This window comes from Pelodiscus sinensis, chromosome 6 (genome assembly GCF_052426305.1).
Source record: "Pelodiscus sinensis isolate ZL-2025 chromosome 6, ASM5242630v1, whole genome shotgun sequence".
NCBI lineage: Eukaryota > Metazoa > Chordata > Testudines > Trionychidae > Pelodiscus > Pelodiscus sinensis.
Window position 1 is genome coordinate 59749133 of NC_143057.1, and position 23633 is coordinate 59772765.

Below are 23633 nucleotides of genomic sequence, written 5' to 3' on the forward strand. Positions count from 1 at the left end.
TGACAATAGTGCCCTCCAGACTTTCACAAGCTGAGGTCAAGCTGAAAGTTTACACATTTTTACAACATGAACAAAATGCTGAAGTGCCAGCTAAACCACCCAAACCATGCACTGTTTTTCCTCTATGGACTTTTCACACTTTAGCATTTATTTGCAGAGCAGAAGGTGCCAGCTGCATTTACCCCAAGGAAAGCAGTGGAGATAGTGATGACAATAAATAAGCAATACTTTTAAATTGTAACAAAGGCTGCACATTATAAGAGTGGCTGAAATCCATATTATCAGAATTTCTACAAAAGAAGCTTAGATAATGATGTGATAGCTAATCAACTAAAGCTTTAATAAACATATGATGAATACCCGAGTTGTTATTCTGACTTTGTTGAAAAAATATTCTATGTTTAAAAATTACTAGCTTTTTACTAATATAGTACAAATTGCATTTTCCATTTGTCTAAGATTCTCAGATACGCAGCATTTTTTATTAGCTTTTCACTAAAAGGTAATACAAATTGCACCTTTCATTTGTGCATGATTCCACAATCTATGTATAATAACTATTAAATGTATTTATCAAAATATCTAATAAATTCAAGATTTTATCTGATATGGTTTAGAATACATATAGGATATCACAATTAAATCACATTTAGCCTATAATACTGTTTTATATTCATAGAGGACCTAGACATAGGAATGGTGTTGAATACCTTGTCATATCCATCATTAAATCTCTGCATAAACAAACGCTACTCCTGTTTACATATAAAAGGATTTGAATGCTGACAGCTTTATTCTGGTGTGACAAAGTAGAAGAATAATTTACATTTCTCTCACATAAATAAATACATTACAGATTCATCCTAATTACAAAATCAGAACAGCATAGCCTTCTGGACAGAATAGTTGTTAGCAGGTCTGACAGGGTGGAGGCAGAAGTAGTGCTAAATTGAGAGTGAGTGTTCTATAATTTTCTGTACATGGAAAAGAAAATTTAAAAAAGACCAGTGTAGGAAGGTAACATTTAGATCACACAAGCACACTATGTACTTAAAGCATACACATACATACATCCCCTACAAAGTCAAAGTGATTACTTACACATGGAAGTGTTTACGGATCTGGTTCATATTAAATCAATATGAATTTTTGAATAAAAGTTAGCTCTCTGATAGGACAAAATGGTACTTAAATTTATCACAGAACTATCTCTAGCATGGAGCATAATTAATGCTGGTTGGTCAAACAAAGTAAGCTAAGTTTGTGCCAAAGGCCAAAACCACAGGCACCTTTTGTAGCCTCCTTTGAAAGAGCTAGATGCCATAATACAAATGCAGCTACAGGCAGTCCCCGACTTACACGGATCTGACTAATGTCGGATCCACAGTTACGAACGGGGCTTTTCTCACCCCGGAGGACACGGACTGCGGGACCCGCCGCTGCTGCGGTTTCAGTCCCGGTGCCCCTGGTCTGCTGGAGACGGTCTCCAGCAGACCGGGGGCACCGGGAGCAGCTTACGAACGGGGCTCTCTCACCCCGGAGCTCGCAGGCAGCAATCCGCCACCTTGACCTCCAGGGCGAGAAAGCCCCGTTCGTAAGTGCGGATCCGACATAAGTCGGATCCGACATAAGTCGGATCCGCATAAGTCGGGGACTGCCTGTACAGGTATGTGCATAGGGCAATCAGAGGTGTGACTGCAGCATGTGTACATATATCCAAGTCAATGTCTGAATGACTCTGGCAGCACAGACTTTAGTACCAGTTAGTCACCCGAGCAAATACCCAGGGGCCTGGATGAAGTCCATGTTGCCACAGCTTCACTACTACTGGTACCCAAACTGCCAGATTAAAGCTATTTTTGGTGTGCCTACATATATTGCAATCACATACCTTGACTGCCCTCTAGAATCCGGCCATCATTTTCCCCACCCATGCACTAGCTTTAAGCTGCAGCAGTGACTTGAGCACATCCTGGAGGACAAGGGATGCAAGATTCTTCTTTAGGTGACTCTTAGCATCAAGATTAACACAGGCTATGCACTGAATCCAGGATGTGGCTCTTAGTTATTATAGAATAGTTAGTAAGGTTTTGGAACAGGTTGGCCAGGACACATTCTTGGTGGCTAATTAGATCACTATCTTCTTTGTTAGACAGCATCTGTCTGTGCACCTGGTAGCATATTTCTCAGCTCAGGGAGACAGCCACATATTAGCTCTGCTCAAGCTAACACACTAAAAATAGCAGCATAGCAAGGGGAAGCATACATGGCAGTTTGTGTTAACCACACAAATACATACACACACAGTCTACATGGCCATGGTCTCAGATAGCTAGCCCAAGCCTGAACTCAATTGCTATTTTTATCATGCTAGCTCAAATTATTGTTACTATTACCTATGTGTATGCCAAGGCTAGAGAAAAATGTCTCTGGGTACTTGGCAATGTGGGAGGGAACCCTGGCTCCAGATCCCCCAGAAGGGAGAGGGCCTCAGACAGAAGGAGCTAGACTAGGGGCTGACATCCTCCAGCTAACCCTGAGCATCACCTGGGGCCCCAGCAGTAATTTAAAGGTCCCAAGGCTCCAGCTGCTGCTTGCCACCCATCAGTGGTCCTGGTGTATAGCTATCCAAGCAGGAAAACGTGCTCTCAAGTAAAGTGAAACACACAACTTATGTTTAAGGATCAAAGAAAGTGCTACACATTTTGATCAAAAACTTTAACACCACAAAATTAAAATTAAACTGATTGAAAACGGGTTAACTGAAATATTTTAGAATTTAAATGTAAAAAGAAAATCATCATTAAATGGGCATGTTTCCACAGGGGTTCTGCAGAGTCAGTTCTTGCTTGGCCCTATGCTATTTAATAGTTTTATCAATAACCTGGTAGAAAAACAGTCATCACTGATAACATTTGAGGATGATATTAACAATGAAGAAGTGATAAGCAACAAAGAGGACAAATCACTGATTCACAGCTACCTGAAATGCTTGGTAAGCTGATACAAGTGACAATGTGTATTTCAATTTGGCACTAGTGTACGCACTCCTGGAATACTACATCCACTTCTAGTGCACACAAAAGTCAAAAAGGGAGTTGATAAATTGGAGCGTATTCAGAGAAGAGCCATGAGAATGATTAAAGGATTGTAAAACATGCCTTACTATGATAGACTCAAGGAGATCAATCTATTTAGCTTAAAGAGAAAATTAAGGAATGATTTGAAAACAGTTGAGGAGTACTTAAATGGAGAGCTAACATTTAACCAGTGGTTCTTCACTCTGGAAGAGAAAAGTTTAGGTTAGGAAGATTGAGTGGGTCAAAACTTACACTAGCCAAATCTAGACTAGAAATAAGATGCAAATGTTTTATAATGAAGGTCATTAATCACTGTAAAAATTTACAAGAGTTGTGGTATATTCTCCATCACTGACAAATTGTAAATCAAAATTTGGTACTTTTCTGAATGACACACTGCAGTCCAAATACAAATTAATTCTACCAAGTCTTATAGCCTATGTTATGAAATCAGACCAGATGACCACAATGGTTCCTGCTGTCTTTTTAGTCTATTAATCTATGAAAACCTGACATAGGGTGCAAGCATGGCCTCGCCAGTGCTAAGGGGGAGACCAGAGCCTGGGGGCCTGATCCAGGCAAGCCGAGGACCACATCCAGCTCCCAGGCCTTAGGTTCCCCACCCCTGATTTAGGGCTTCAATCCTATTCCCTACTTAAAGGGAACCTGTGCAGATGAAAGTGTTGATCTATGAGCATGGCATAGAAGAATCAAGTCATAAGTTAGATATGAAATACCATGTTTTCCCTATGTCATTTCACTAGACAGAAAAAAGAAGATTTAGATACCACATTCATTTATTTTCTAAATTGCTATGATCGATTTATATTTTAGTAGGCTGGTGTGGGAGTATGGCTCCTTGCTGGAAACTTGCAGGCAGAAAACAGGATTTAGAACCAGGAAACAGAAAGTGTGTAGTGCATGCAAAGATATTGTATTCTTTTAACAGGTCTCTGCAAAGTATCTGTTCCTTCTATAGAAAAAAAAAACGAGAACCTGCAGTTTAATATCTTCTTCAGTTTACTGCAGAGGATGATATGTCACATTAACAGTTGTAGGGGATATGTAGCAGCTGCCTATTGCACAAAAGATGGATTTTAAAACATTCTTGTATGTTTTACCAGACTCTCCATTGAGTACTATAAACACCAATTTTTCTGGTCAGTTTTCCTCTTCATTATTATGCAGTGAAATGACAAATACCTTTGATCTAGACATTAAAAGGATACGCTCAAGAAAAAAAAGAGACATAAGGAATTTATGTGTAGGTTTATAAAGCAACTGAAAGAGAGAGAGAGAGAGAGAGAGAGAGAGAGAGCCCTTCTAAGCCTTAATAGTTGATGATTATACATATGCATGCATACACACAGGCAGATAAAACCACATGAATAAAAATGGTGAAAAAATACAGTGAGAAACTGACCGGGGAAAAGGCTAGTAATGCTTAGAGAAAAAGTTTGTGCCAGAAAAAAAAGAGACCAAACAGTAACTATTCATGACATTAAGAGAAAGTTGTTTAAGAGGAACAATAGACAGCATCAGCTGCACATCTATATTTAATGTGTTAGCTCATAGCTCAGTCCAAAATGGTGCAGGGATGTCTACACCACCTGCTCCAGTGTAGACATCTCCTGTTTCTTCCTCCTCCTTCATGTTGCCTGAGTGCCAGCCAGAAGGACACTTATAGTACAAGGGAGCGTGTCCCCTCACATCCCCGCTCTGAGTTCTGTTGCCCAAAGCAATAGCAGACCATTGGAGCCAGGAGAAGCAATTGCAGGAAGAATCTCCAGGAGGAGGAGCAGCCAATTTGTATGTACAAGTTAGGAGGAGATGGGGCATAATCAGTGCAGCCAAAATCTTCATGAGAGATAGCTGCCTAATCTCAGAGAAATCTTTATTGAGCATTTGCAAACAGATTTTCCAGGGCCTTATAACAGCCACATTTGGACAAAAGGCCTTCTCCCTGCTCATGGAGGAACTAAAGCTTCCCAATAAAATAATGATCTTTTTCCTAACATGGACAGAACAACATATTTTCTCCTAAGTTCATGGAAGGAGATGAGCTAATTTTGTTTAAACTTAAAAAAAAAATTAAGGCAGACCTGTAGCATGGAAAATTTCAGTCCAAACCACTTAAGTTTGGCAAAGTTATTCTCAACTGAAAAAATGGTCTATCAGGAAAAGTGTCAAACAACTTCAACTACAGGCATCACTATCTGTATTATAAGAAGAAATTTTACAATTTAAGACCAATAAAGAGTATGTAAATCCTAAGTGTTTTTAATTAAGTGGATTGTTTGGGTAATTGAAGAAATTCCCTATGAAGCACCAGAGCACTGTTAAATCTCATTAAGCTAGCTATACCTAATGCTGAATGTATAAATATTTCATTTTTAAAAGTAATCAATAAACAGACTGTATCAAAAAGATTCATGAGTATGAACAAACCCAAAAACAGAAAAAAACATGTTAATGAAAGTGTACTTAAGCATAGCAACAGCAGTGCCCCATCAAGAGAACCTTATCTAGGAAGATGGGAAAAAACAGAACAAAGAATGAAGGTGGTAGCGACTAAGAGATTTAATTTTCAGAAGCATACAAAGTGCATGGGGGTGTGTAGCAGAGACACAAACTCTCATGTTTTATTGCCCCTGGAGGAGACACTACTATAACTGGACAAACTCTTGACAGAAACTGAACTGGAGCCAATTATTTTGATGTATATGTAAGAAATAATAGCAATCACTACAGGCTGAACCTCTAAAGTCTGGGACACTCTGGTCCGGCAACATCCATGGTCTGACGGGATGGGCTGGTGGTGGTGGTGGTCAGGCGAGGGAAAGCACAGCCCTGGCCAAGGCTGGAGGCAAGAAGCGCAGCCCTATCCAGGGCTGAAGATAGTGGGGCCAGCGACCAGAAGCACACCCTGATTGGGACTGGTGCTATGGAAAATACAGCCTCAGTCGGGCTGTGCAGGAGTGCAGTCCCAGATGGGGTTAGTGGCAGGGAGCACCGCCCTGGCTGGGACTGAAGTCAGCTAGGCACGCAGCCTGGACCAGTGCCGTGGGGGGGGGGGGGAGGGGACGCAGCTACTGCCCGAGTTAAAGGCAGTGGTGCCAGCCCCCATCCAGGGCTGGCACAGTGGGAAACGCAGCCCTGGACAGGCCTGGTACGGTGTGTGGGACTGGAGGTAGCAGCATGGAGTGCAGCCCCACCCAAAAGCAGAGTCTACAGCCGAGTAGGGAGCCTTGACCACCCCTTGTCTGGCAAACTCCACTGTTTGGGACCACTCAGGTGCCAAGGGTGCCGTACAAGGAAGGTCTAACCTGTAGTGGAACAGAAGCCTTCAAATTAAAAAATAAATTAGAAAATAACCACAAAGGTTTTAAAAATATATATATCAGTGTCAGCATTTCATGTGGTGAATGACTCAAAGTAATTGTGAGAAACTTATTTTTCCTCATTATCATCTTTCAAGACCATGCAATGCCAATCCATTGATGATGAATGACTTGCTCCCACTTGCGAGATATTGCAGAAAACAGTCTGCAGAGGTGACAACCAGTATCAGTATGTGCTGGAAACTGAAGCCAATCTAGAGAAGTGGGTAACTCCAAAATTACTATTAAAAGTATTACAGTTCTGTAAAGTTTACAGCACTTATACCATACATAATACACCATGCCACATTTAAAAATCATTGGTCTTATCAAACCAACTGGTGGTAGTCTCATTACAAACAGAAAACATCCAGAACTATCTAAGCTTGAGGTAACCATCCACATCAATCTACATTTTTTAGACTTCTAGAAAGAAAGTTGCAAGTCTAATGTGCCTGTTTGGTATGGGGCAGCCAGCAGAGTCCAAAAATATATACTTGGTTTCATATATAAACATTCATGAAACAACACAGAAAATAATATTACTAAGGTATCCAAGTCAAAACTCTCAAGTTCGGACATTCCAGAATTAAGGTTGCCTATGGGAAAGAGATCTCTGATAGATGGCTCTTTCATAGAATCATAGAATACTAGGACTGGAAGAGACCTCGATAGGTCATTGAGTCCAGTCCCCTGCCCTCATGGCAGGACCCAGTACAGTCTAGACCATCCCTGATAGACATTTATCTAACCTACTCTTAAATATCTCCATAGATATCTCCACAACCTCCCTGGGCAATTTATTCCAGTGTTTAACCACCCTGACAGTTAGGAACTTTTTCCTAATGTCCAACCTAAACCTCCCTTCATTGCTTCTTGTTCTATCCTCAGAAGCTAAAATGAACAAGTTTTCTCCCTCCTCCTTATGACACCCTTTTAGATACCTGAAAATTGCTATCATGTCCCCCCTCAATCTTCTCTTTTCCAAACTAAACAAACCCAATTATTTCAGCCTTCCTTCATAGGTCATGTTCTCTAGGCCTTTAATCATTCTTGTTGCTCTTCTCTGGACCCTCTCCAATTTCTCCATATCTTGCTTGAAATGCGGTGCCCAGAACTAGACATAATACTCCAACTGAGGCCTAACCAGCGCAAAATACACTAGGTGGCTTCCAGCACAAAGCGCAAGAAATGTTTTAAGTGCAAATGGCTTTTTTTCCAGTGCTCACCAAATTCAATAGATTGTTCTGCCTATTGATGCTTAGAACATTCCCTGAAACTTTAGGAATTGAGTGGAAGCAATGTTTAAAAGGAGGACACTCAGAAACCTGACAATAAAATGAGTGCAGTGTCTTGCTTTGCTAGGTCAAAAAGGACATTAAAAAGTGACTTGCAAAGATATGGTGTAAATTCCAGAATTGTTGTAATAGTATGAGCTGAAACATCCCCCAAAACAAAAGCAAAATAAAAGCATGGCCACCAAGACAGCGCAAATCAGGCAACCAATCAGGCCAGTCATTTGAAGAAGTGGGCTGTGCCCACGAAAGGTCATGATTCCATCTTCATGTTTTGTTAGTCTTTAAGGTGCTACCAGACCATTTGTTGTTTTTTTAAATAAAAATAGTCAGAGGAGCTCAGCACACTATTGAGTACCACTCAATGGGAATTGGTGTTGCTCAACAACACTTAACATCTAATCCTTTATTCAGGATTTGGGCATCCAAGTTTGAAATTTATGCCATAAGCTTTTGTATGATAAAGTGCTGAATGCCTCTCTGAGCTTTTCTATGTTGACACACAGTTTGACCTACATGGATGTGAATAGTAGCATGCATTGGTACTGTGTTATAATTCCCCCATGTAGAAACTGCAGGCACTAACTAAAACATTCCTAAGTCTCCGAGGAGTAGCAGTGTTAGTCTACATCTGAAAAAACAACAAGGAGCCCTGTAGTATCTGAGAGCAGGGGTGGGCAAGATACAACCCCTGGGCTGGATCCAGCCTGCCAAGCCTTTTAATCCAGACTGCAGCCCACCCCTGAATCAGGGAGCAGTGCCACTAAAAGCAGCTGGCTGCTCCCTGTTGCTCTCTGTGCTGTGGGGAGGGATGGAGGCTCTACTCACTGCCCCTGCCTCCAGCAAAATCTCTCAGCTCCTATTGGCAAAAAGCCGGTCACTAGGGCTATGTCTAGACTGCAGGCTTCTTTCGAAAGATGCTCTTTCGAAAGCATCTTTCGAAAGAGCATCTTTCGAAAGATCGCGTCTAGACTGCACGCGGATCTTTCGAAAGAAAAATCCGCTTTTTCGAAAGAGAGCACCCAGCGAGTCTGGATGCTCTCTTTCGAAGACGGCCTCTTTACATTGAAGAACGCCTTCCTTCGAAAGAGGAACTTTCAAAGGAAGGCGTTCTTCCTCGTGAAACGAGGTTTACCGCCATCGAAAGAAAAGCCGCGTTCTTTCGAAATAATTTCAAAAGAACGCGGCTTGAGTCTGGACGCAGGGGAAGTTTTTTCGGGAAAAGGCTACTTTTCCCGAAAAAACCCCTGAGTCTGGACACGGCCTAGGAGTTGAAAGATTGTATGGGGACAGGAACAGTGCATGAAGCCTCTCCCTGCAGTACAGAGAACAGTGAGTGTGGTCTGGGACTGCTTGCAAGCAGGGAAACCTGCCTGAGTGTGCTGCTCTCCAGGACTTATTTAGATAAGTGTCTAGCACCCATTCCCTCCCACAGCCCAACTCCCTCCTACATCCTTCCCCCAGAACAGAATCCTCTCCTGTACCCATACCCCCCCTCAGACTCTGCACCTCAATGCCCTGCCCCAGGTCACCACTCAAACCCTCTAGACCCTTCTCATCTATAAACAAATACATTCATTTCCTGGCAGCATGTTAAAGTATTCTTTATGTATTAGTTTTACATACAATATATTTTTTACTTCTATACTAATAAAAACACAATAAAATTATCAAATAATCACCTCTCAGAAGATTAGCCATTTTAGTTTATCTGCAAAAACAACGAGGAATCCTGTGGCACCTTAAAGACTAACTGATGTTGTTTTTACAAATAACCAACTGTTATCCTTAGGCCATATCTACACTACAGGGGAAGGTCGAATTATGATATGCACTCTAGCTACGCTAATTAGGTAGCTGGAGTTGATGTACCTTAATTCGAGTTTCCGCACCTTCCCCATAGCGGGAGGTTGACGGGAGCAAACACTCCCTTCAGCTTCCCTTACTCCTCACAAGGAGCAGTAGTAATAGTACTGATGGGGATGCCCTCTGAGTTCGATTTAGTGGGTTTTAAGTAGACCCGCTATATCGACCTCCAGAAGATTGACCGCGGTAGCATCGCTCTTCCGCGTAGCGAAGACAAGCCCTAAGACAGACAAAATACATAAGCAAATTAGTTTTTTCCAATGTTGTCCAACCATTTTACAGTACTAATAATGGCATCTTGAAAAAAAGGGCTAGTCCAACATATATTTTCTACCAGGGAAAATGCTTACAATAATACAAACTTCTTTTAAAGTCATTGGGAATATGAATTATATCTTATCAAAAGCATTTGTGGGTTCAGGCCCTACCAGAGTTAATGGAATAACAATAAGTAATACACTGGTCACTAAAAATAGGAGGGAAGAAACATATATTTAAAGCTACTGTCCTAAGTATATTCTACTTAAATTACACAATATAGAAGGATCCATATACTGTGTATTTTATCTACTGTCACATTATTCTTTCGTTGCTTCATATGCATTGCTGCAGGTCATACTCGAGCAGATTCTTAGCTGCAGTACTGCATTATCTTCAATGGATTTATACTGATTTACACACTGTATAACTTAAGTGAAGAACAGAATTTAAAGTGCCCAAACCTATGACATACATTATATATAAAATTTCCTTACTGATATTTTAATTTATTGGCTGGTCAACAGAATTTGTTCTTACAGAACAAAAAAGGAATATTGTAATACTTGTGTCCTAATAACTTTTGTTTTAACTACTAGTTCCAATTAAACTAAAATCAACTGATACCTTTTGAGGGGCCAAAATCCTTTGCCTGAACTTTTCAATTGTATCTTGACCTGCAGCAGTCCAGGCACTGACAAATGCTTCTGCTTTGTCTTGATCAAGGTGAATGCTCTCCAGCTGCTGTTGCAAAATACCTGGTTTCAGATTATGATAGACTGCCTGTATAACAGAAAAAAAAGAGTGTAAAATACACTGATACAAGCAATTTCAGTACTTGATTAAGAAAACCTCTTTAGCATGTGCTTAAACTTATGCTTAAGTACTTTTCTAAAATAGGGATATTCTTCTCTATAGAGGTCTAAATGCTTCGTTTTTTCACTCTAAAATAAAGTACTCTATTAATGAAAAACAAAAGCATGCATTACATGATTACTATGAACCTGTGAGCCCCTTAATGCCAGCTGACAAACAGGGCCATTCCCAGGCAGCCGTGTGTGCTCGTATAGTGGAGGACAGCCATGACCATCTGTGCTAGTTCCTCTCTGGCCTCACCACAAGGCTGTGCTCACCTGTCCGCTGCAGCGGCTTCTGCCTGCCCCCTCCCCCCACCTCTTCTATGTGCTCCTCTCAAACAGCAGCAGCTAGCTGATTAAGGTTCCCTGCTATCAGACTGGAGGCAGAGAGGAATCCAGCCTCTGCAGCTCCAGGGAAGTCCCTGAGTCCTGGTAGAAGCTGTAGGGGAGGGAGTAGGAAGAAGCCCTAATCCCCAGACCCCTGGCAGAAGCTGCATTCGGGGGAGAGGAGGAGGGGAAGCCCCAGGTTCCCAGCAGAAGCCACTTGGGGGAGGAAGCACCTGAACCCGAGCAGAAGCTGTGTAGTGGAGGAGGGAGAGTTCAGTTGAATAAGGCCCCACAATTTGTAAGAATGGCCCTGCTGACAAAGGACCCACTATACTGTACCTTACATCATGCCTGGTACATCCATTATACCCAACATACTCTTGTCATCCTATTATCTAAAAGGTGTCACATAAGGAATCTTATGTAAACTACTGACAAGCAGATATAAAAAATTGTTGTATGGTATAAATACGTGTTGTGTACAAAGCTGCGTATTTGCTGGAAATATGGTCTTAAAATGTATTTCGGGGAGAGTGCATAAGTCCAGCTTATCCTAAACAAAGGCATGTGCATTTACCTGTCTGACTGGCTTGATTCCAGGCAGAGGACAACAGAAATACATTTACATTGAAGGTGAACAAAGCCATCAAGCTATCAAACAGGAGAAGACACTGTAATAATCACACTAAGGAGACAGAATCTGCACCCCATGAAGCCTTCCTGGGGCTTGATGCAGAGAAAATTGACATTGGGAAATATAAGGAGAGCAAAAAAGCCACTGGAGTTAACTATCACTAGGGGACATAAGGTACAGCACCCTCTGACTCTGTGAAAATTAGATCACCTAATCCAGAGTCTAGGGATTTTGGTAACTTGATGAAAATAAGAAAACTGCTTAGTCAAAGATTGTAACTTGCTAAAATTAAGTTTTAGACACTAAAAAACATGTTATATTTTGGTTTGCTTATAATCAAACCTGTCTTTCCCTCTTGCTTAGCACCACTTAAGTCTCTGTTTGTTTAATAAACTTAATCTTGTATTACTGCAAAAACATTTCATTGCTGCGTATTAAAGTGAAGTGTGAGTCTTCAGCAAACCTAACTAGGTGGTATGTGTTCTGTTTCTTAGGAGGCAGAAAACTTAATTTCTATGAGTGTCCAGTGAGAAGAAATGGACACTCCAGAGCATGGGTTCCCAAACTGGGGGGCGTGAAGAAATTCCAGAGGGGGGGGGGGGCGTGAGGCAACCCAGCCTCCCCACCCCCATCAAGTTTTGCTGTCACGCTCAGTTCCTTTTTTTTTTGTCTCAAGTTTTGATGCTATTGGGGGGGGGGCTGAGGGTTTTTCAAAAATCCAAAAGAGGGGCATGATGCCAAAAAGTTTGGGAACCACTGCTCCAGAGAAACATTTCTGGAGGAATTAAGGTTCACTAATTGTTATCTGCAATGCAAAGTTTGGACTAGAAAAGTCTTGAAGGGTTTGCTGGTAAGGCTCACAGGCTGGTGTGCCAGAGACTTGACATACAACTTAGCAAGAGCAAAGCTCTAACTTTTTCTGGGGCAGAGGGATAACATAGGTGAGCTCACTTCTATTTCTCTAGAACAGGTAGGTATTATTATTAAACAAGCAAAAGTTACAATGGCCAAATATCTATCTTTCCATCCATTTAAACGTAAGTATTGTATTCTTTATGCCCCAATATATCCCTGTGGCACTTCTTCATTGAAACAAAAAGGAAAGTAATCAAAAAAAAACTTTTTTGACCTTATCTTTCTTTCCCAAAACTGATCTTTTCCTATTTTTTTATTTGAGTAAAGTACAATCCAGCACAGAAGCATTTTAACTGAATTCATTTACTAACAAATATTCATATTTTATAAGAACAATACTAAATACTTAGCTTAGAGATGCAATTTACCCAAAATGAATGCAAAACAAGATTGAACCAAACTGTAAGTCCAAGCTTACAAATTTTTACTTACAAAAGTAGACCCACTAACTTTAATGGATCAATCAGAGGCTCATTTAACTGCACATCAAGTAATGTGATCTATGCCAGCAATGCCCGACTGCAATATATTTTGGACAAACTGCTCAGTCCCTACGGGAAAGAATCAATGGACACAAATCAGATATCCATAAAGGGAACATACAGAAACCTGTTGGTGAACACTTTAATCGGCCCGGTCACTCATTAAGAGATCTTCAAGTTGCTGATTTGTTACAGACCAGTTCCACAAGCCAAATACACAGGTAAGGGTTAGAACCGAACTACAGTTCATTCACAAGTTTAATTCTCATGCCCATGGTCTGAATTAAGATACCAGATAGCTGGGACATTATCAACCAACCAACCAACGAAAGTGCCAATGGTTCTTTGTCTGTGTAGAATCTGGTATTAGTACTCTTCCTCGCTAATTGCTAACTTATCTGCTTCTTTTAACTATCCAGGCTTTAGGTGCGTATAGGCTATCAGTTTTACATGTTACATACTATTCGGCTTTCCCTTTGATTTATATATCCACTGCCCCCGCCCTTCCTTCCCTATTTATTTTTGGTTCTGCACATCCAACACTCCGGTCATCTGAAGAAGTGAGCTGTGCCCACGAAAGCTGATGATACCATCTACATGTTTTGTTAGTCTTTAAAATGCTACTAGACTTTTGAGGTTTTTTTAAGTTTATCCTGTACAGACTAATTCGGCTACCCCTCTGTAACTTAAATGGGTTACTCATCTGAATAAATACTGCTTTCATAGGTAGAAGTTTACATAACTGATATCTTAAGTAATAAAGCTATCACAGAGCAACTTTGTACAATATTATATTTATCTACATCATCGGGGAAGAAATGTTTATCAGTTTTGCAAGTGAGCTTTATTATTGCTGTTTAAATATTGTATGTGCCTTTTAAAAATGTGTCTCTGTATTTAAAGCAAAATGCAGGACAATGTAGCACTTTAAAGACTAACAAGATGGTTTATTAGATGATGAGCTTTCGTGGGCCAGACCCACTTCCTCAGATCAAATAGTGGAAGAAAATTGTCACAACCATATATACCAAAGGATACAATTAAAAAAAATGAACACATATGAAAAGGACAAATCACATTTCAGAACAGGAGGAGGATGCGGGGGGGAGAGGGGGGGAGGAAGGAAGGTAAGTGTCTGAATTGATGATATTAGAGGTGGGGAGAGTGGTATGTCTGTGAGCTAATGGTATTAGAGGTGATAATTGGGGAAGCTATCTTGGTAATGGGAAAGATAGTTTGAGTGTTTGTTCATTCCTTCTCGGAGAGTGTCGAATTTTAACATGAATGACAGTTCAGAGGATTCCCTTTCAAGTGCATATGTAAAAGGTCTTTGTAGCAGAATGTAGGTGGTTAAGTCATTGAGAGAGTGTCCTTTCTGGTTAAAATGGCAAGAAACTGTTTTTTCTTTGTGATCTTGTCTGATATCTGTTTTGTGGGCATTAATCCTTTGGCGAAGTGTCTGAGATGTTTGTCCAATGTACATAGCAGACGGACACTTTCGGCACATGATAGCATAAATTATATCTCTGGATGCGCAGGAATATGTGTTCTTGATCTTATAACTCACTTGGTTAGGTCCAATAATGCTATCAGCAGAATGAATATGTGGACAAAGCTGGCAATGGGGTTTGTTGCAAGGGAAGGTACCAGGGTTGGTATTAGAGTGGTATGTCCTGTGGTTGTTGGTAAGAATCATCTTGAGGTTAGGTGGTTGTTTATAGGAGACTATGGGTCTGTCTCCCAGAGCCTCTTGGAGTATGGTATCCTGCTCCAGTATAGGCTGTAGTTTATTGATAATGTGTTGGACAGGTTTAAGTTGGGGGTTGTAGGTGATGACAAGTGGTGTTCTATTGTTGGTTTTCTTGGGTCTATCTTGAAGTAGATGATTTCTAGGTATTCGTCTGGCTCTTTCAATTTGCTTTTTTATTTCTCCGGGTGGGTAGTTGAGGTTTATAAATGGGTAGTTGAGGTTTATAAATCATTCTGCTCTTGAAAGGGAATCCTCTGAATTGTCATTCATGTTAAAATTCGACACTCTCGGAGAAGGAATGAACAAACACTCAAACTATCTTTCCCATTACCAAGACAGCTTCCCCAATTATCACCTCTAATACCATTAGCTCACAGACATCCCACTCTCCCCACCTCTAATATCATCAATTCACAGACACTTACCTTCCTTCCTTCTCCCTCGCCCCCCCCCCCCCCCCGCATCCCTCTCCTGTTCTGAAATGTGATTTGTCCTTTTCATATGTGTTCTTTTTTTTAATTGTATCCTTTGGTATATATGGTTGTGACTATTTTCTTCCACTATTTGATCTGAGGAAGTGGGTCTGGCCCACGAAAGCTCATCATCTAATAAACCATCTTGTTAGTCTTTAAAGTGCTACATTGTCCTGCATTTTGCTTCAGCTACCCCAGACTAATACGGCTACATTTCTATCACTATTCTACATGCAAGGCCCTACATTTAGCCGTTTGGAATGGAAATCCATCAACCATACAAAGATACTTGCACAGATACAGACAGACATCATCTTTCTATCCAAGTGCAAGAAGATGGACATCGTACCCAAAGGACTGAAAGTGAACAATCCATTAAGATCAACATACTGCACTGACTACAGTGAAAGACTCTGCCTCACACTATCCAATAAATTAAGAAATCACCTAAGTATTTTATACAAGAAACAGAAAACCATCAAGAATAACATTTCTAACTTAGATCGTCTCATCTCAAGACAAACATCCACACCGACTGACACCTTGCAAGACTTTTGTTCCACCAGACAAGAAATCTACTATACACACTTCTATTCCCTACAACAAAGAAAAGACAATAAATTTTCTAACCTGCTCCATACCACTGGCTACAACAGCAACTGCCTCAACCCACCGGATAATATTGTTAACCTCGCCAGCTACAAACTCAATCCAGCAGAAGAGTCGGTCTTGTCCCGGGGTCTCTATTTCTGCCCCACGTCCCCCACAAACCAGATACAATTTTGTGGTGACCTTCAGGCTTTTTTTCGCTGCCTCCGCCTCCGAGAATATTTCCAAACCACCAATGAACATCAATCTGACCTACCAGATCCCCCCTATCAACACCAAAGGAAAAATAATTCTTTATGGACTCCCCCTGATGGTCAGAATTACAATCTGAATTTCTATATACAAAGCTTCTGCAACAACGCACAGACTGACATTATTCGCAAACGACAACAAGCGACACACAATCTATTAACTCTGGTTTGTAACCTATCCTTTAAATCAGCTTCTGTACCCAATGACCAGAAGATAGCTGATGTAATGCCAATATTTAAAAAGGGCTCTAGAGGCAATCCCGGCAATTACAGACTGGTAAATCTAACGTCAGTAACAGGCAAATTAGCTGAAACAATAGTAAAGAATAAAATTGTCAGACACATAGAAGAACATAATTTGTTGGGCAAAAGTCAACAGTTTCTGTAAAGGGAAATCATGTCTTACTAATCCATTAGAATTCTTTGAAGGGGTTAAACATGTTGACAAGGGGGATACTGTAGATATAGTGTACTTAGATTTCCAGAAAGCCTTTGACAAGGTCCCTCACCAAAGGCTCTTACGTAAATTAAGTTGTCATGGGATAAGAGGGAAGATCCTTTCATGGACTGAGAACTGGTTAAAAGACAGGAAACAAAGGGTAGGAATAAATGGTAAATTTTCCGAATGCAGAGGGGTAACTAGTGGTGTTCCGCAAGGGTCAGTCCTAGGACCAATCCTATTCAACATATTCATAAATGATCTGGAGAAAGGGGTAAACAGTGATGGCAAAGTTTGCAGATGATACTAAACTGCTCAAGGTAGTTAAGACCAAAGCAGACTGTGAAGAACTTCAAAAAGATCTCATCAAATTAAGTGACTGGGCAACAAAATGGCAAATTAAATTTAATGCGGATAAATGTAAAGTAATGCACATTGGAAAAAATAACCCCAATTATACATATAATATGATGGGGCTAATTTAGCTACAACTAATCAGGAAAGAAATCTTGGAGTCATCGTGGATAGTTCTCTGAAGACGTCCACACCGTATGCAGCAGCAGTCAAAAAAGCAAAGAAGATGTTAAGAATCATTAAAGGGATAGAGAATAAGACTGAGAATATCTTACTGCCCTTATATAAATACATGGTACACCAACATCTTGAATACTGCGTACAGATGTGGTCTCCGCATCTCAAAAAAGAAACTGGCATTAGAAAAGTTGGCCCCACAATACGCCAACATTTTTATGGCTGACCTGGAACGCTTCCTCAGCTCTCGTCCACTTACACCCCTTCTCTACCTACGCTATATCGATGACATCTTCATCATCTGGACCCATGGAAAGGAGACTGGAAGAATTTCACCATGATTTCAACAGCTTCCACCCCACCATCAACCTCAGCATGGACCAATCTACATGGGAGGTCCATTTCCTGGACACTACGATACAAATAAGTGACGGTCATATCAATACCACCCTATACCGAAAACCTACCAACCGCTATACTTACCTGCATGCCTCCAGTTTCCATCCCAGACACACCACACGATCCATTGTTTACAGTCAAGCACTGAAGTATAACCGCATATGCTCCAACCCCTCAGACAGAGACCTACACCTACAAGATCTTCAACAAGCATTCTGTAAACTGCGATACCCACACGAGGAAGTGAGGAGACAGATCGACAGAGTCAGACATGTACCCAGAAGACTCCTGCTATGGGACAAGCCCAAGAAAGAAACCAACAGAACACCACTGGCCATCACCTACAGTCCCCAGCTAAAACCTCTCCAACGCATCATTAGTGATCTACACCCCATCCTGGACAATGATCCCTCACTTTCACAGGCCTTGGGAGGTAGGCCGGTCCTTGCCCACAGACAACCCGCCAACCTGAAGCATATTCTCACCAGCAACTACACACCGCACCATAATAACTCGAACTCAGGAACCAATCCTTGCAACAAACCTCGGTGCCAACTCTGCCCACATATATACACCAGCAACACCATCACAGGACCTAACCAGATCAGCCATACTGTCACTGGTACATTCTCCTGCACATCTACCAACGTAATATATGCCATCATGGGCCAACAATGCACCACTGCGATATACATCGGCCAAACTGGACAGTCCCTATGTAAAAGAATCAATGGACACAAATCTGATATTAGGAATGGCAACATACAAAAACCTGTAGGGGAACACTTCAATCTTCCTGGACACACAATTGCAGATCTAAAGGTAGCCATCCTGCAGCAAAAAAACTTCAGGACCAGACTTCAAAGAGAAACTGATGAGCTACAGTTCATCTTTAAGTTTGACACAATCAACTCTGGATTAAACAAAGACTGTGAATGGCTCGCTAACTACAAAAGCAGCTTCTGCTCTCTTGGAATTCACACCTCCAGATCAGCTGCTAGAAGTGGGCCTCATCCTCCTTGATTGGATCCACCTTGTCATCTCCAGCCTGATCCTGGCCTGCATATTTATACCTGCCTCTGGAAATTTCCACTACATGCATCTGACGAAGTGGGTCTTTGCCCACGAAAGCTTATGCTCCTACACTTCAGTTAGTCTATAAGGTGCCACAGGACTCCTCGTCGCTTTTGCAGATTCAGACTAACACGGCTACCCCTCTGATACTTGGCATTAGAAAAGGTTCAGAGAAAGGGCAACTAAAATGATTAGGGGTTTAGAACGGGTCCCATATGCGGAGAGATTAAAGAGACTAGGACTTTTCAGCTTAGAAAAGAGGAGACTTTCTAAAAGAGGGATATGATAGAGGTATATAAAATCATGAGTGGTGTGGAGAAAGTGAATAAGGAAAAGATATTTACTTGTTCCCATAATATAAGAACTAGAGGCCACCAAATTAAATTAATGGGCAGCAGGTTTAAAACAAATAAAAGGAAGTTCTTCTTCACACAGCGCATAGCCAATCTGTGGAACTCCTTGCCTCAGGAGGTTGTGAAGGCTAGGACTATAACAGGGTTTAAAAGAGAACTAGATAAATTCACGGAGGTTAAATCCATAAATGGCTATTAGCCACTTTGCGTAAGGAATGGTGTCCCTAGCCTCTTTGTCAGAGGGTGGAGATGGATGGCAGGAGAGAGTTTGCTTGATCATTACCTGTTCGATTCACTCCCTCTGGGACACCTGGCATTGGTCACTGTCGGCAGACAGGGTGCTGGGCTGACTGGACCTTTGGTCTGACCCAGTATGGCCATTATTATGTTCTCCCACTGAATTCAGCAGAAACAGGGTGTACTTGTGAAGTTTTATTCTGCTAAGTGAAAGGATCACAAGCTGGTGCTCAGAGATGTGTAGAAAAGCACAGGATACAAACTGAAGGCAAGCTTCTACCCTCTTCACTCCCATTAAGTAGAGCCTTGTTCCTCAAGTGCAACTCTGACTTCAGTGAGACTACTTGCAAAGTAAGATACAGGTTGAGTATCTCCAGTCCTGCACTTTCTGGTCCAGCAACATCTGTGGTTCAACACGATTTTAGTTAGTCAAAGGTCCACTTACCATGGGTATGGACAAGTTATTTTGGTCCGATAAAATGTGTTTACAGCCACCAGTCCTGGATCCAGTTTTCTGTGCTGTTATTTAGCTCTAATTTACCCCCAAAAGTCTTCTAAGAGTTTTGTAAGCGGTGAAAGTGTTGGTAATGCTGCTAGACAATATTGACCTCGCATGGTTTGGAAAATGTCAGGTGCAGGGGGTGCCGGACTCGAGAGGTTCAACCTGAACTATGCAACTTGAGTATAGGACGCAAGATCAATCCTTCAATAGATAAATAGCATAACTGCTACATTTATTTTCAGGAAATGTCTACTTCAACATGCTCTGGAGAATAATTTTCCTATCAAACAAGCATTGTGTTTCAAATATTTAACAATTCACATCGATATAAATGATACCTGTTCCAAAATAAACGATATTGTTTCAAGAACAAGATGAAGATCTTGCTTCTCCATTGAAAACGCAGCTTGAAGTTTTTCTTCCTCCTCTTCACTGAAACTGCTCTCAGCCTGAAGTATAAAAAAGGGATTATTACTGGTATTCCATCTGCCATCCAGAATTTGTTTTACAAAAGGCAAGTTTTGCTAAAACATTAGAGTCAAAGGTTTTCTTTGTTTTTAAATGGGAGAGGGAAAACAAATCTTGTTAGAGGAAAAATGTATCAGGATACCAAACTCCTCACCCAAATCCACTAACTTCAGTGGGTGCCTCTCCATTTCTTTTAATGGGCTTTTGATCAGAACTTTATGAAATATGCATACAACTACACACTTTTTTCTCACTGTTTATAAAAATATTCATGAAATTACTATTTAAAGACATCTTTTGACAACATATGATAATTTCCTTTATGTAGAAAAAGTTACATATTTATATTTGGCCATCCAAAAGAGCAACAATGGTATAATGTGCACTGGCTGGACTAGAAATAAAAGCACCAAAAAGGCAGTCAAGTATTAGTGCAGTTAAATACGCTCCCCTTGGTTTGCTATTTACATTTCTCCAATCTGAGTGTATTTTCTTCAAGAAGAGATAACAATAAAGGTCTATTTTGGGAAATTTAGAAAGACGTCTACAAAACGTCAAAAATCTATAACATGTCATATTAAAGGTCACTGAATGGAAAATCCTACTTAACTAATGTACTGTATGTTTAAGCACAAGGCAAATATTGCCATCTTTTAAAATAGAATGTTCTATATTTTAGACAAACAACATAGTTAGGACAAAGAGTAATCCAGTAATTGCACAGCTACTAAAAAAAAAAAACAGTTGAACTGTTTGAGTAAAAATAATGTAATTATAAGGAGACCTAGATGGCCAAAAAATTGTCTCTCTAATAAGAATGCAAATATGAAAATGGTAATTTAATCTTTGTCTGCAGTATTTTGGTAGTTTAATCTTTGTATGCAGTATTGTTGTATCCACGCTGGCCCTCATATATTAAAGAGAGAAGATGGGTGAGGTAATAGCTTTCATTGAATCAACTTCTGTTGGTGAGTCCTGAAGAAGAGCTCTGGTAAGCTTGTCTCAGTTTAGTCTTTAGCTTTTCAAAGGAAACATGCAGTTTTAAGTATCTTGGCTAATATAAGGAAGTTTATTTAAAATTTCCACCAATTCAGTGTTCCCTTTAGTTAGGCAGCTCATAGTTTGTGAAATTGGTAACACAATACTGTCTTTGAATCCAAGTCTATCATTCAAATCCAGTGCAGCTCAATAGTCACAAAAAAGTATTATGCTATATAATGGTCATTTAGTAGCTTAGGTAAAATTAAGTTAATAGCTCTTTTTCCCCGCTAGCAGGTAAATACCTTCATTAATTCATTCATAAATAAATCACAGTTACTATTACCAAACCCTTGTTAGTAATTTCAGCAGAAAAATCAAGAATTGAATCAAACAGATTAAACAACTCTCAGAGTCTTAGATGTGATTCCACTTGAGCAGCTGGGGCAAGAAAAATACATTTGTATTTTCCCCCCCACCGAGGCTGTGACTGCCCTACTTCAATTTCCAGTGCTATAAGTTTGACACCCTCTATAATTCTAAATTAAAAAAATACAAGGTTACATCTATCAAATACCGATACAACAATGACTAAGGTAAGTTGGAAACAAATTAGCAAATATATACCATGTACATGAAAGACTAATGAGCTACTAAGTTTACTATTAATATTGTTTTCACTATTATATATTTTGCTTTTCTGTTCTCTTACAACAAAAAGTAATACAAGATTTGCCACAAACCTAATTAATCTAGAAACTAGTCATTCGTTTCCATTTTATGAAGAGAACAAATGCAGGGTGTGTATAGGCTTGATTCTATTCAATCTGACCCATCTAGAGCCATCCATTCCTAGCACCAAATATATAATTTCATAAAAATCAAAAGAAAGCTTCCCACAAAAATAGCATCTGTTTGGATTAAAACATTTTCTTCTAGCTTTCCACTGGAACATTTTTCTGATTATTCGATTTTCATTGTCCAGACGAAAAGAAATGAAATACAGTCAACCATCATAAATGGTGAATCATTAATTATGGGCTTGATTCTCACCTCTAAATTCACAAGAGCAGAAGAGGGGAGAACCAGCTCCACCCATCCTCCCAAACCAATGGAAGCCCCTCCATGGAAGCTCCAAAATTGTCCAGATCCACAAATAAAGAAAGAAGCAGGTTCAAGAAGGGGCTTTCGACAGCAGAACCTATCACACAATACTGTGAAACCTACTGCAGAATCTACAATACTTTGTTAGACACAGGGAAGGCAGAAAACTGTGTGGGAGAGATTCCTCTTGCCTCCGATAGATCCCTCAAGGTTCACATGTTGTAAGCTCTCGGCTTTACCTTGGAGAGACCAAGATAGAGTATGTGCAACAAGAAGAAAACTTATGGAAGAACTGCAAGGAAGTTTAATTACATGGCAATTTCAACTCCTGTGCAAACTTAACAGACATACAGGGAACCATGAATGCAAATTTTAAAAATGCTTTCAGTTTTAATAATCCTGAGCTGTGAGCACTAACACAAACACATTGTTTTTAAATAAGATTTGAAACGGATATACCCTTTGAAAATATGCTGCATTGACATCTCTTGTTTGACAATATTTCATAACTTTTTTTTCCAAACAGAGGAGGTCAGAATTGCTCAATTTTGCTTCAGAATTCTAACACACCAGGAAATGCACACGTTGACACACTTGTCAAACAAACAACATGACAATTTCCAATATGCAGAATAGCATAACAACAGTCATGACATTGTAATAAAAAGCAGAAGAGCTTTTACAGATTACTGATCATGGAGCTGATCCATATCACATTCCAAAATGATAATTTATTCATGAGTTGGCAGATTTCTGGGGTTTCAGCCATGGTATTGTCCAGGGTCTGTCAACATTGACATGATGTAGCTGTCAATAAGTTACAGCCAAATGAAATTTTATATGATTTTAGGTATAATTTATTATTTCTAAATTATAATTTATAGCAACTGCATCTTTATACAAACACTCAAGCTTAAAGGCTTTTTGTGCCCAGTCTTTCCTTTATATCTCTACCAAAGATACTATTTCTTAGATCTGTTGTTTTATCTTGCATAGAGAGCAAGCAAAATCAAATCACAGGAAAAAATACACTTATTTCCCTTACACAAAAAGTGCTGTCTTCCTCTACCAGAAGTATTCTAAATGCCACTCAGAACAGGTTATACTTCTAGGCTACGTCTACACTGGCCCCTTTTCCGGAAGGGGCATGTTAATTTCAGCTATCGTAATAGGGAAATCCGCGGGGGATTTAAATATCCCCCGCGGCATTTAAATAAAAATGTCCGCCGCTTTTTTCCGGCTTTTAGAAAAGCCGGAAGAGAGCATCTACACTGGCCCCGATCCTCCGGAAAAAGCGCCCTTTTCCGGAGGATCTTATTCAAAGTAGGAATAAGATCCTCCGGAAAAGGGCGCTTTTTCCGGAGGATCGGG

The 23633-nt window shown here is 40.3% G+C and overlaps 1 protein-coding gene across 3 annotated transcripts in view; it reads right to left on the reverse strand.

Annotated features, from left to right (window-relative positions):
• The window catches only part of COMMD10 (COMM domain containing 10), a 252315-nt gene that overhangs the window by 227444 nt on the left and 1238 nt on the right, over positions 1-23633 (reverse strand). For all 3 annotated transcript variants that reach the window (XM_075931974.2, XM_075931972.2, XM_075931973.2), the window contains 2 exons: positions 20051-20161; positions 10507-10662 (listed from right to left, as the gene is read on the reverse strand). In XM_075931974.2, the coding sequence (XP_075788089.1) occupies positions 10507-10662; positions 20051-20161 (267 nt within the window). The remainder of the gene's footprint in view (positions 1-10506; positions 10663-20050; positions 20162-23633) is intronic.